Source organism: Haemaphysalis longicornis, unplaced genomic scaffold (genome assembly GCF_048455015.1).
Source record: "Haemaphysalis longicornis isolate Haplotype H1 unplaced genomic scaffold, Haemaphysalis longicornis Haplotype H1 scaffold_6, whole genome shotgun sequence".
In the NCBI taxonomy this organism is placed as follows: Eukaryota; Metazoa; Arthropoda; class Arachnida; order Ixodida; family Ixodidae; genus Haemaphysalis; species Haemaphysalis longicornis.
In genome coordinates this window covers 33,935,214-33,948,941 of record NW_027526407.1, presented here as the reverse complement: position 1 = coordinate 33,948,941, position 13,728 = coordinate 33,935,214, and the positions used below count along the sequence as shown (strand labels likewise).

Genomic DNA, 13,728 nt, shown 5'->3' with positions numbered 1-13,728 from the left:
GTACATGTAACAAAATAAGACAATGTATTAGCAATCTCCTCCCGCAAGAATTTTGTTAAAGCGATGAGTATTAGCTGAGAAATCGTAAATCAAAAACCGCGCATTATTGTCGCGCCGCGTTTCCTCCTCCTTTCAACTTACTCTCCGCTGTTGACGGCGCGCCGGCCTTCCCTCCCGTGATGCTGCGCTCCTCGGCGGTGACGTACTTCCGCTATCGCGCTGCTCATACTGCCGTCTGCTACGGGCAAGCTTTGTTGACACCTTGAATACCTCACTCCGCTCAAGGCTGGAAAAGCGAACGAAAAATCTGGCGGCATTTGTGCGGCGGCCTGGCCTTGCGCTTTCGCGGTGTGTGTTGCTGCAGGGCAGCACGTGACTTTTAATCGGCGGCGAACTCGCAGCCACTCGGGGACGATCGTGCTCTCGGTCCCTCATGCCCCTCATGCACCGCGCACTGTTTATCCAAAAAGCGCCGTATCAGATGTCACCCCGCTGGTGCGGGGTCTTATTTTGCGGTGGTGGTAATTCCTGCGGCAGCATGTGAAAAAGACATTAAACCGATACAGAACCCGTGCACAAAACGCTTCAATCATGTGACCAGTTCAGCTTGGGGCGACGCGTGGTGGAGAGCGGCAACGTTGGCGAAACATGCTCCGGCGCTGCTCTGAGCTTTCTAGCGCTGGAGCGAGCGCCATTTCTTTGACAATCTGAAACATCGGTTGCCTTGGCAACCAGGCACAAACCGCCCCAGAAGTCAGTTACGGTTGCGTGATCACGGTTCAGCTCGGGGCCCCACCTCGCGACATGTGGGCACTGCAGGCGTACCACTCACTCCCATTGGGAAGTGTGAGATGCGTTTGGCATTACAGGAGGCGATGGTGTGTGTGTTGTGGACGCCTTTATTTCGCGATGAAATGCGACGTTGTGCTTCTGCGGGTGGATAGTGCTTCCCATGGTCTGGATTATCTTTCTCGAGCGACGTAGGACTCAACCTCGCATGGGGTATCTGCAGTGTGCGTGGCTAAAAGCCATCTCGGCTTGCGCGCCAGAGTTAAATGGCTTGCTGTTCGTCCCCGCAACCGCGCGCGAGGTGAGTGCCGAATTTACGACGGGCAGGTGGAGGCAACCCATCGTCTGTCAATCGCGGTTCAGACTTGCAACGCATGTTGTGACGTTGTGTTCGTTCGAAACGCATTTCTGGATTGTTTTGAAGTTGAATAAAATGTATCCGTCAAACCCGGGCATTCGGCTCAGGGCGTTCTCTGCGATTGCACGAAAGAAGTGCCACGGGGCTTCAACGCTTTCTTTATGAAACGTACTCAGATTAGAGAATATCCATGTCGTGTTATGGCCGTGTTGCATTCAATACGAACGGTTAAGCGTTTGTTTACACTTGTTTCGTTTGTCGTAAAATGTCCAAGCACTCCGACACTCCGCTGGCAGATCAGCCGGCGAGCCGACGCTCAGCAGACGCCTCATCTCTTTGCCGGGAGTGCGTGAAAAAGCCGCCCAATAGCAGGATGTCTAGCTCATGACGAACATCTTGGAATCGATGATGTAGACATGTGAAGATGGCGGCGTCCAAAAACACGAAGGAAAGGGTGAGAAGAAAGCGACAAACTTTGCAAAAAAAGTGTGAGCTTTCCGCTGCGCGTAAAAGAGTAATACTTGGCCCAGATGACCTTGACGACCCAATCTAACGATTGCGCTACTTCATTTAGTGTGCTCAAAACGCCTTTCAGGGCCCCTTTAACGCGCCGAGTCAACGCCGGCGATGACGTGCGCCGTAGTGGAGGGTTTCGGATTAATTTTGACCACCTGGGGATCTCTAACGTGCACAGAAATCTCATACACATGGGTGTTTTGTCTTCTCGCCTCCATCAAGGCCAGAATTTGTTAATTTTAGGATATAAGCGAATACCTGAGAATTGTAATGGTGGGTCTCCATTTTCGAAACCAAAACCCACAAGATTTCTGGAGATTCATAGAGGATTCGGTCGCTAAGTGAAAGGAGTGCGTACGTTTCAGAGCAAGATTTACACTTGGCTTGCCTGTGCACCAATAGGTTACATCATCCGTGCGCGCTATCACTTTGACACTAGCATTTTCTCAAATGAATAATGGACATTACAGCTGTGTAGTACGCTAAGGTAGACCAGTAAAAAATGGAGAAAACAGCAAAGATGAGAGAGGAAATTATTACCGAGCCAACGATTGACTCGGTATTGGCACGGAAAGCTTTAAATTTACGATCGTGTGGGTTGTGCTGTTGGGTTTAAAGCTCCTCTATACCGCTCCGTTTCTAAGGGTTGCCGACTAGACTTCACACAATTAATGGCCCCGGTATATTCACCCGGAAAGTCAGACTCCAAACAATGAAATTATGAAAAATTCTATAAGCTAGCCTTGATGCCATTTTGCTTCAAACCTGAGTCATGAGCGCTCTTTAAACGCGAAACTTCTCGCCTCCTGTGTGAGCAAGTCTAATTTTGCGATAATTGTCTGCGGAAATCGGTATGTGTAAATCAAGATGTACGAATGAAATTTACATCATGCACAAAGCAATCGCATCGCCAAATGGCAATGTTAATTCCCAGAGATTTCAATCAAGGAATAATAAGCAGTGCCGAACCACATCTTGAGACACCGAAACTAGACAGTGGTTTGAACAAACAGCGCAGTGACGCGAACGAAAGAACGAAAAAATGACAGTACAATCGTACGCGTCCTTGCGCTGTTTGTTCAAATGATGTATAGCCATCTAGCCCAAACCCAAACCCTAACTAGACAGTGGTTTGAAGAAAAAAGTCCGGGGCCATGTCCACCAACGTGAAATCCAGTGAGGGATGACGAATACAGTGTATAAGTGTATTCTTGGGGCTTAGACGCTTTTTCCAACGGAGATAACGCCGTTTGAGGTACAGGTATACGGCTTTACTCAAAGTAAAGCACGTCTTTGAAGCACGTAGCTCTCTAGCGCCAGGCGTAAACGAGTGTTCCGGTGTTTTGTAGTACGCGTTATATTCTAGCGTGAGGCGTAAACGAGTTTCCCGGAGTTTTAGTACCGTGACTAGGTTAAACGAACGACGATTATGACGACGACGACAGGAGACCCCACCAGCCCCAGCCCCTAAGGGGCTTCACCACTAATAAGCTGGAAGTTGCAAGACCCCACATTATATGCAAATACCTACATTCCGTCTAACCTTCGTGATGAGCGATCAAAGAGGGTAAACCAGAGTTTATAATGCTCATGCTCTCTTACAACAACAAGAGCGCTGTCGCGAAGTAAAACAAGCAAAGTAGATTCAAAACAATTGTCACGATTACTGTAGGTCGCCTTTCTTTCGCGCACAATACGGAAAAACGTGTTCAAACAGGACGATATCTTTATCGCTATCAAGCAATGGGGATGTTGCATGAAAGAAAGCAGTCCTCTTACTTATCTTACTCGGGGAAAAGATGTAAATTACCCGCAAATTTCTGTATCGCAGAAAAAATCCATAAGAAATACAGAAAGTTTTTTACTAATGTGTAGCATTTTAATGCCGCTTTTAAACAGTGTGAGTTGTTTACAGCCGCATTTTTAAGTTTTTCTTAATTATGTTGGGCCAATTATCTCTAGTTACCCTATTTTAACGATTGCAGGTGGAACTTCGGTTAAATCTGCATTTTTGTGGAAATTCATGGCGTTACACCGTTCGCCACTTCTCGCTACTTTTTTTCATATTTATTGGTTTTTCAATATTCCATTTGACCAGTTATCCTAATTTACGCTAATATAACGATTATAGGCTGAACTTCCGCCAAATCTGCATTCTTTTGGCAATGAAGGGTGTTACATGGTTTTTCACTTGTCGCTATTTTTTTTCTTATTTTGGACTTTTAGAATTCTCTTAGACCAATTATCTCCATGCATGCTATTATAACGATTACAGCTGTAACTCCCGCTAAAGCTGCATTTTTGGAAATGTACGTAAGGACACGGTTCGCCACTTTTTTTCTTTTTTTCTATTTTTCTTTTTTTGTTTTTAAAAATTCAGGTTGACCTGTTATCTCTCTTTACACTAGTGTAATGATTAAAGGTTAAATTTCCGCCATATCTGCATTATTTTGCGAAATGCTGGGAGTTACACGGTTTACAACTTTTTGATAATTTTTTCTATTTTTCCATTTCTTGGTTTCTCAAAGTTCTGTTCACCCGCATATCTCCATTTACGCTAATAAATGATTACAGGTGAAACTTCAGCCAAATCTTCATTTTTTGTTTAAATACAGGGCATTACATGGTTCGCGGCTTTTCGAGGTTTTCCTATTTCTTTTATTTTTGGTTTTTCAAAGTTCTTTTCGACTGGTTATCTCCATGTACGCTGTCCTAACGAATACAGATGTAACTACCGCCAAATGTGTATTTTTTGTTTTTCGAATTTTTGTTCGCGCATTTATCTCCATTTACGCTGTTGTAACAATTGCAGGCGGAACTTCGGCGAAATCTGCATTTTTGTGGAAAGGTAGGGCGTTACACGGTCCTGGCTGGGGGAGTACCAGCAAAGAATGCTAGACATTAAAAAACGGAGGACACCACTTGTACTTACTCTTCGACGCTACACGAAATCGAAGTATAGACTATCTCTCGCTGTAAAACCAAGAGATACCCTCCAGAAAATCCAACAGCATGACTAGCACACAGATTGAGATAATTCTGGAAGGTTTGCAAAGCCTCAGCTCTTTTGGTGTGACTGAATGTTAGTCTGCAGCAGGTTGAGGGTGAGAGATGAAAAGTTTTTATCGTAGGTATTTCTTTGTAGCGTATGCCCTCTTGAGGGATTGGCCTGCGATTGCGAGCTTGATGAGCTACTTGCCCCCTTCCCCAAATTCAGAAACCCGCGAAATGGAAAGGTTAGCCCTGTAGTGCGCGCCCCGTTACACCTGAATGTAACGCCACGGGAACACAAGAGGTGCACACAACCCTGCGCACCCTCCCTGATTCTAGGGAGCCTGTGACGTGTCCTACTGCGCTTGCTGACGTAATTCGCGCTGTAAGGCGCAGAAAAGAAAAAACAGAAGCAAACAAAGTGTTGCAGTAAGGAAGCCTTTTGAAAAGGTTTGTGCCAAAAGAAAAGCAAACGAAAGCGAAGGAAAGGACGCAAACACAATGTAGCCGTAAAGCAACAGTTGAAAACTATAGCCATGATTTCGTCTTTAAAATGCGCAAACAGACTGAGGCGCCCTAGCCCCTTCCCATAAAGCTTCTTCGAGTCGTATTGAAAAGACAATCGGCATTACCAGCCCACCAGAAACTTTGAGCTCTGTGAATTTTGGTGGCTGGTCAAAATATTTACCTTTTCGTAAGCCACGCGTAATGTGCACTTCATTTATAGCGGATAGGTTTAATTGGTTCCTAGTGTGAGTGCACTGAGTGTTTCTATAATAACTCACCCTTCTCCACTGGATTGATTAAAATTGGCGGACGTATGGTTGCTGAACTAAATGTTTTGACATTGCGGCACCTTTCACTCGTCACTGGTCAATTGAAGCCTCGCAGAGCAATGAATCAAAAGTGACTTGATAAGATAGCTGCCATACACTCGTCGTTTTCTTAAAAGCGAACTTTTTCATCCGATGACATCACTGGGAAAACAAGAAATTTCTTCGGTCGAGACATAGGCCCTGCAGAAAAGTAACTCCGATAAGCTGCCAAAGGTTCGGGACGATATTCTCGAAAGTTTAATGCCTGGTGCTAGTAAAAGAAGTGTGGTTACCATAACAAAAAAATTTGACACATGCCTGCAGGATATGCAGCAACTGGGGAAATATATTTGTAGCTTTTAGTGGCCCTTACACATGGACTACTCGATGCGATCATGTATTCCATTGAAAATGCTAATGTTTCTGAGTGAATTTTTATAGAAAATCAAAAGCCCTTATATAGTTTTATCCTCGTATTGCGTTGCCTAAAAATTAGTTTGAAGATAAACAGCCCCCTCCTTCATCAAACCTAATTTTAATTGTTTCATCCTCTTCACAAATTTGTTTTAAGAATCCACCAACTATGCACGTTCAAAAGGCGCATGGCCAATCCTGCATTCCACTACGTCAAAATTAACGCCCACTTTCGTGTGGCATAATGTTCTCACTGCCCACAATTAACATTTTACAAAAAATTATTCATGCCTGCAATAGAAGATTGAGCGCTGTCATCTGCTTCCACTGTTTGTCGAAAAGTCTAGAGGGTAGAAACTTGCTGTTTTTTGGTCAGCCACACGTTTATGAATCAGGCAAAAAAGTATGTTTCTAGATTATTTACAGTTTAGTATAATAAAATCAAGCTGTGACTATGTAGAAGACCATAAATACAACCAAAAGTTCACTTCTGCAAAATAAACATCCAATGCAACCGGTATTGCTTGCTACAAATCATATTTTTGAGAGATCTACATTCGTGGCTTGGCTTTTTGCTTGACGTCACTATAAAATTCAATTGAAATGGTAACCCCACACCATTTTCAGTTGAACGGATGACAGAAATGATTTTTTCACCAATTGTGCGTGGCTCGATTATCTTTCCCGCTACATGTTTACTGACCTGAAGTGGGGCCACCCAGGCCACCCGCGTTGATACCATCCAAGGAGCCAGGGGCAGAGCCAACTCCATTGGAAATGGTTGCTCCGCTGTTTGGAAACTGTGCGGGACTTCCTGCACGAAATTTGTTTCTCAGAACTACTCCTGCTCAACCGCCAGCGCGTTCAATGGGGACGCCATAAGTAAAGCCCTCTGCAATACCTGAGCCAGGCTGTTGACTCTGTCCCATCAGGCCTCCAACAGCACCGGTGTTTTGGTCTGGGCCAAGGCTGCCTCCAAGTCCTCCACCAAATACACTCCCAGACCCTGCTCCAGAGCTTCCTCCAAGTTGTGCTTGAAAGCCTGGGTTGCCTGAGTTGGGTGGTTGTTGTTGGGGTAGTTGTTGCTGCTGCTGTTGTAGCTGTTGTTGCTGCAGTTGCTGTTGCAATAGCTGTTGTTGGGACAGTTGCGGTTGCTGCTGCTGTTGAAGCTGTTGTTGCTGCAGTTGTTGTTGTTGCTGCAGTTGCTGTTGCAATAGCGGTTGTTGTGAGAGTTGTGGTTGCTCCTGCTGTTGAAGCTGTTGTTGCTGAATTTGTTGTGGCTGTAGTTGTTGAAATAGTGGTTGTTGGGGAAGTGTTTGTTGCTGCTGAGGGGGTAGTTGGGGCTGTGGTTGTTGTTGCTGTAGTTGTGGCTGCAGTTGTTGCTGTTGCACTACCTGTTGTTGTTCCAATAGCTGTTGTTGTTGCGTTAGGGGTTGTGATGGTTGTAGTATTTGCTTTGGTGGCTGCATCATTTGTTGGGGAGGTTGTTGCATTTGTGGTGGTTGTTGCATTTGTTGTGGAGGTTGTTGCATTTGTTGCTGTTGCTGCTGCAGGGTTTGGTATTGTGGGATTTGGGGCATTAGTTGTGTCGGCTGTTGAGGGGCTTGTGCATAAATTCCTCCAAGGCCATTTCCTGTACGAACAAAAAACGCAATAAAAGGTGAGAACATTAGGAAGCGAAAATGTTTAGGCAGATTGGGAAGCGAAAAAATGAAAAGCGATTGTTCCATAAAGAAGTTCAGGTACACCAACAGGAGTGCGAAAATGTTTTTGCTTCCTTTAAAATATGAGTATTACTTGAAACTGAAATTGTCCCGCAATAAAGCTATGAAGGTGCGCCAACAATAATGCAATATTGCCTGCGCCACTTGAGATAACGTTTGCCGAAGTTAACGCATTTTACATAGACCAATCAAAATAACTTTCTTGTGATCATAAGTATAAAGTTATGAAAACATTGGTGCGTATAACATACGACTGTATAGTCACACTTAAATGACTCTTTCTGTGAGCCTTACACTTTCTTTGTGATTTCAAATGATCTTTCAGTGATTCTTCAAAACTGGACAATCCTGAATTGCACAAGTATCTGACTAAGGGTGAGAGCAAGGTATTTATATCATGTTCATGCATCTTTTATATTACTGGCGCATATTCAAATGTTCACTTGTTCAATAAGGGTATTGTACTGGTGCCCACAAAATTAAATGAACCAAGCGAGAAATGCACGAATTATTGACCGAGCGGCATCATCCGTACCAGTGCCTGCGGTAGAGATAGCTGAGTGCGCATGCGGGACTTTCGCTAGTCATTCACTGCATGCCATTTTTTTTATTTCAGAGGCAGCGCCTCCTTTCTGTTGAATATGAGAGCCGGTGGCGCGTTAACCCCCATGCTCAGCGAGGGGAACGATTCTTTCCAATGGCTGGCCGCCTGCCGCCTCTGCCGAAGCCGTGTAGTTCGTGTTCGGGGGCCATGTGAACGAGTTCGGGAGTTCTCCACAAATTCGTGGATTCGCAAGAAGCTTTATCTGATTGGCTTTATTTTTGTCCTGTGCTTTCGGTTGACAAAGTGGCTGCGTATGTTTTCGTCATTTTGACGTTTTGGGGCGTTTACTGGCACAATTTACAAATTTTGACCGTTTTCTTGCTACTAAAAGAGCATAATGATTGGCGCGCATTGAAAAAATGGGCGAAATGCAACAGGCATGACAACGTAATCGTGTCGTTGATATTCAACAACAATGTTACTTGTATGTCACGCCCTCTGTGTGATTCGATGAGAAGGTATGACGGAATATAAACTGTTTGTGGGAACATTTAGGTCACACTGGAAACTTTTTAGCCTGCGTAAAAGTGACGTCACTTTACGTAACACCATGAAAATGGCGGTGACCAACACCGTGATATACGGCAAAAAATTCACCAACCTTTGGTGCGGTAAAATTTTCGTGAACTTACAACTGGCGCAGTTTTGCAACACGCTTGGTTAAAAACTGTTTTTCGATACAAATAAGGGTTTTTGCTGTACCGTACCTAAATATCACAAAGAATAAAAATAACTGGCCATATTTTGTTTTTACATTTCACAGAAAAACAGAACACAATGGTTTCGCCTGACAGCAACACAAGAGGCCAGTACCAGCCTTGTCATTACAAAGACCACAGCGCATTGCATTTTCCCACACTTCTCCTACTAAGCTGGTGGGTCAAATGATCGAAATTAGGAGAAAAGCAACGTATCACACTGACTGTTTGGTTCAATATGGCGCTTATTGAGATTGCGCTTGACGAAAAAGTGAACCTGCGGCATCAGTACACTCCATCTTTCCCAGGCTGTCCTTATCACCTGACTGTCGCTGTCCTTATCAATTTACAGGCCTGTCATTTTTTTTTGTCATGCAATACTTTTGTGACATAGCCACGAACGATGGCGCGAAGGAGTTGACGGTCGGAATGGATAAAACTAGAGGCCGGATTTTCAGGCAATAAAAAGCGAAATTTACACGCCAAAAATAGGCACACAAGGAAGGCTTTCTTCCTCAAGTTTTGTAATTATATCCGCGCTATATGTTTATATAAATGCAAAACAAAATTCGAACTAACATAGGCGCGACCTGTATCTACGACAAGGAAACCAAAAATGTATTGTTAATGATGGTAGAAAGGTACCGAAAATTAAAGATATCTACACAATTGTCCCGCAAAGCTGCTGCAATAATGGTGATCCACTGGCTCAAATCAACAAACGCACTGCTAACATTCATGTTCAAAGGCCTGTGTAGCTTCCTCGAGGGTCGGAAGTAGGAAAAAAGGCATGAAAGACAATGTTCCAGAGCTGAAAATACTAAACAAATACAGCGGTACTTAAGACCTTTCTGGCACAAGTTCAATAAGACAAAACAAAGCAGACATACATACTAAACACAAGAGAGACGACAATTTATAAAACAATCGACACACCCTTGCACGAGAACTGTCAGAAAACTGCTTAGCAATCGTCTCACATACAATTAAATTATTCGAACTATCAAGTTGTTTGCGTATGATGTCTTAACACTGCCAAATACAGTACCACGAATTTGAAGAACATTCTTCATAAAGTAGTTAGCAGCTGAACAGATTTTCTATGAAAAGGCATGTTTTACAGCCCGTCGGCCGTGTGAATTTTAAGGCGTAAGGAAACCCAGCTGCCGAGTGAATATATTCGGCATTGATTCTTCAATAGAGGAATGATGCTCAAACGAAAGTGTGTTCGATGGTTAACATTGGCGTCGAAAATATAGATCGATTTCAGTACGCTTCTACAAGCAAGGGTGCGCCTGTCCATGTTTGCAGAAGTTTGCGTGGGGAGCAAGAAGAAAATAATTGGATTTAAGAATTCCTGTGAGAAAATTCGAAAAAAAAACTGAAAAGCACCACAGTCAGGTATGATTTTTGGATTCAAAATTGTGGCCCTTGTGACAGCGATTGATCGTCTCACTGCACTGCCGCTTGCGCTTGTTTTCCGGGAGCTGGTTGACCTAGAGGACAATGAGTTGATCTCCATAGAGTTTCACAAAATGAATGCTGCCGTTTACACAAATAACCATGTCAAACTGCCCTCGAAAGCGAAACATGACGCTAAGCAGTGTTCATTTAGGTACCGACATAAAAATAAGCATTTATGGGCATTTACAGACGTTTCGGCACAAGCGCCGAAATAGGCATTTATGGGCATTATAAAAATGCCATGAAAACTTTCCTTAGCTCATAGTTCATGCTCATATATCAAAGTGGGGTGATAAAACCCCAAAAAACCAAATAGGCATTCGCTTAAATCAGATATCTAATGGTAACGCAACAAATAGCCTCCACATAAACATTTATTCACAAAGCTCAATTACGCTACTAAAACGGATTGACAGGAATAAATTGATACGACAAAAAAGAGTATCTCATCTTCTTTGCGTAACACGCGCCTTTTGCCCCATTTGGGATCAATGTTACTTGAACGCTTTGTGGCGTTGATGCCAATTTTACACTTAAAAACGCTTTTGCAAGCATTAGCTGCGGTCTTTTTTAGAATACGTAGCAAGCGTATCTACCATTTTATTCGCGGTGTCTGATATCGTTATAATGAACTCTGTAAGCTAAGCGTGAAATTTTTCACACTATATGTGTCCATACCTATACGTTACGCGTCACTGATTGCTTACGTTTTTCCTACGCAAAATACATGGCGAATTCATGAAGGATTCATGAAGTCAAGGATGGTGGCCCAACTTCGAAATATGTCCACCAGGACCTCAGTTGTTATCGTTTTCTTGGCCTCTGAGTATATTGGCATTGGAGCAACTCGACAATAACGCTTCGTGCCTGCATCTATGGTTGCCAATGGGTGTGCAATAAACGAGACAAATAATATCAAGCATTACTGCGCTGCTTCTCTTCATCCTGTGTTCTTTTTGACAAATATTGCGCGTTTAGTTACATATATGTTGGGATTGCGCTTGTTAACTTCACAAATTATGATTTTTACGCGTATTGAGCACGTTATATGGTTGATACATTTTCAATAAATTTTTCATTTCATTATTGATCTGTTTTCATTAAGACATTTTATTTTGTCCTCGTCCTGTGATAGCGGTATGCAGGATATGTAGGACCAGTTTGATTTCTTTTTTAAGTTTTTTGTCTTTTCCGATTTAAATTTTCCATCGACCCGTTACCTCCATATTCGCTATCATAACGAATAACTGCGTTGACTACGCTAATATGCATTTTTACGACGATGCAGGGCGTTATAAGTTGAAGGCTGCGGGGAATTCAGCAACGAATGCCTAACAATTAAAAGAGTACCTAACGAACGTATTTCCGAGCGGTACTCACTGCAGCTTTATCGCAAGCCGCAAGCTGCCAGGCATCGTACCGCTCGCTCCTACGGTCGAGTAAGGCGCCACCGTGTGCTAATTTTGAGAGAAACGAAGCGTTGCAGCTGAAATCAAGAAATATGATATGCAATGACTGGCAAGGCCCAACATATGCGCTTTGCTATCTCGACAGCAGACGCTGGGCCGGAAGGTGTCACGCAGATAGTTGTTGCGTGCCGCTCGCTTGGTCTGTTTTATTTTTTCGCCTCCCTTACTTCTATTACATGACCCCGAAGACACATCCACGCCCTTTTGAAGCACGCAGATTGCCTGTAACACTATGTGATACGCCAACAATCGAAGTGGCAGGTCGCGTCAAGTTTCTAACTCTACCCAAATTGCTTGTGCCTGCTACATTTGCAAGAAAGTATTTTTTACAGTTTTGATTCAGTTATTAGGTTTTTGCCGGGAACACAGTTCTAGATCAGAATCTTAACAACGGATAAGCTGTTAAACTTTCACCATTCTAATTGCATTGATGTTCCTCCCAACCAACCCGTTCTTAAAATTACAATCAGTATAAATTGACACCAATAATTAAAAACAAAATATTCAATTAACCCTTTTATCTCGTACCTTACTGACGTAGTTATCCAACGTGTTGTTGCTATCGCGGCGGCCGTACGTATGGGGAAGCTTCATCCGTTCAACCTGAATCGATACGTTCGTGTAGCCAATACACTGGCTTTCTAGAGCGTGACTAATAAGCTTTCCGTCTCCCCATTGAAGGAAATTTTCGAGGCGATTTTTCAGCCATGAAAGTTCATTAAATTCTAAGGCAGGCAAACTGGCGTTTCTCAATTTCGATATCGGTCGTGGACCGGCTGGCAGGAGTGAGAGTAAAAGGGCCTGAGAAGAGGCGGTTCAATTGCAGCGGAAAACGCGCTATCATCCTACATGTATCGTGGATTTTTTAGGGCGAATATCTAAAATGCCTATAAAGCGGGAAAGTGCCTTTGTTGTTGCTGTAGCTGTGAAGTGGAAAAAATAGGCTGCTTCTGTAGGAAGTGAAGAACAAAGCAAACATGTGATGAATTAGAATTTGAAAACGGGTCTGCACAGTACCAGCTTAGTCCTCTACCAAATGTGTTACGGTCCTGATTTGCTTCATTACATGATAATGCATGATAGTTCTGTGACGAAAGCAGTACTTTTTGTAGTCACAGCGGTGACGTGATGGACACAAGTAGAAGCGCTATCAACAAGCTACGCCTGCGGTTTCCGGTTGTAAATTGTTCAGCGAGAAAGACAATCTTCGTTCCTTGGCTTGAGTACTTTTTGACAAACTTGCCTAACAAATAGGTAATGTTTTTCTCCTGCCACCATGGCGTCAACAAGAAAAAAGGAGACTAAACAGCCCTTTGAGCACCTGGAGCATGAGACCTCCTCCTCTTTACTTTTTGACGGTAAAAATATCAATAACTAACCTGCCCGGAAGTATAGGGATGTACTTATACAACGTACCTATACTATATGCAGATTTTTTAACGCCAACGTTTAAATATGATTCTACCGTCTTTGAATTCTTAACCTTAACAAATGAACTATAAGTAATCCGGAGGCTTACCTTTTGCTAAGCCTAAGAAGGCCGCTAGAGCTACGAGTAAGTCCAGGTGTTTCTTCATTGCATCTGGCTCCCTGGTTCCCTAAACGAAAGCCCCCCTCCTACTGTCTTCCTGGGCGCCTGTATACAGGTTTTTGTACAAAAGGACGTGTCTGAAAGCCAACGTCAATACAAAGACGACCACCAGATGCTTACTGAACAATTCCCGAAAGCACCTGCTGAAAAAAAGATGTCAAATTGACTGCTGTCTTGATATAGCCAGAATAGCGAAGTTAACAGAATGAATGTAGCTTGCACAAAAAGAAATTTTCCATTCGTTCCTTTTTTGGAGTCGTGTGTGAGAGGAGGTGATGAGGAGTTTTTGCGCATG

General features: G+C 43.4%; 1 protein-coding gene across 2 annotated transcripts in view; it reads right to left on the bottom strand.

The window, feature by feature from the left end:
- LOC144142457 (uncharacterized) overlaps positions 1-13,508 on the bottom strand; it is a 49,241-nt gene extending 35,733 nt beyond the window's left edge. For both annotated transcript variants that reach the window (XM_077673989.1, XM_077673990.1), the window contains exons 1-3: positions 13,362-13,508; positions 6,785-7,516; positions 6,587-6,697 (exon numbers count right to left, since the gene is read on the bottom strand). In XM_077673989.1, the coding sequence (XP_077530115.1) occupies positions 6,587-6,697; positions 6,785-7,516; positions 13,362-13,419 (901 nt within the window). In that variant the 5' untranslated portion in view covers positions 13,420-13,508. The remainder of the gene's footprint in view (positions 1-6,586; positions 6,698-6,784; positions 7,517-13,361) is intronic.
- Between the last annotated feature and the right edge of the window lie 220 nt (positions 13,509-13,728).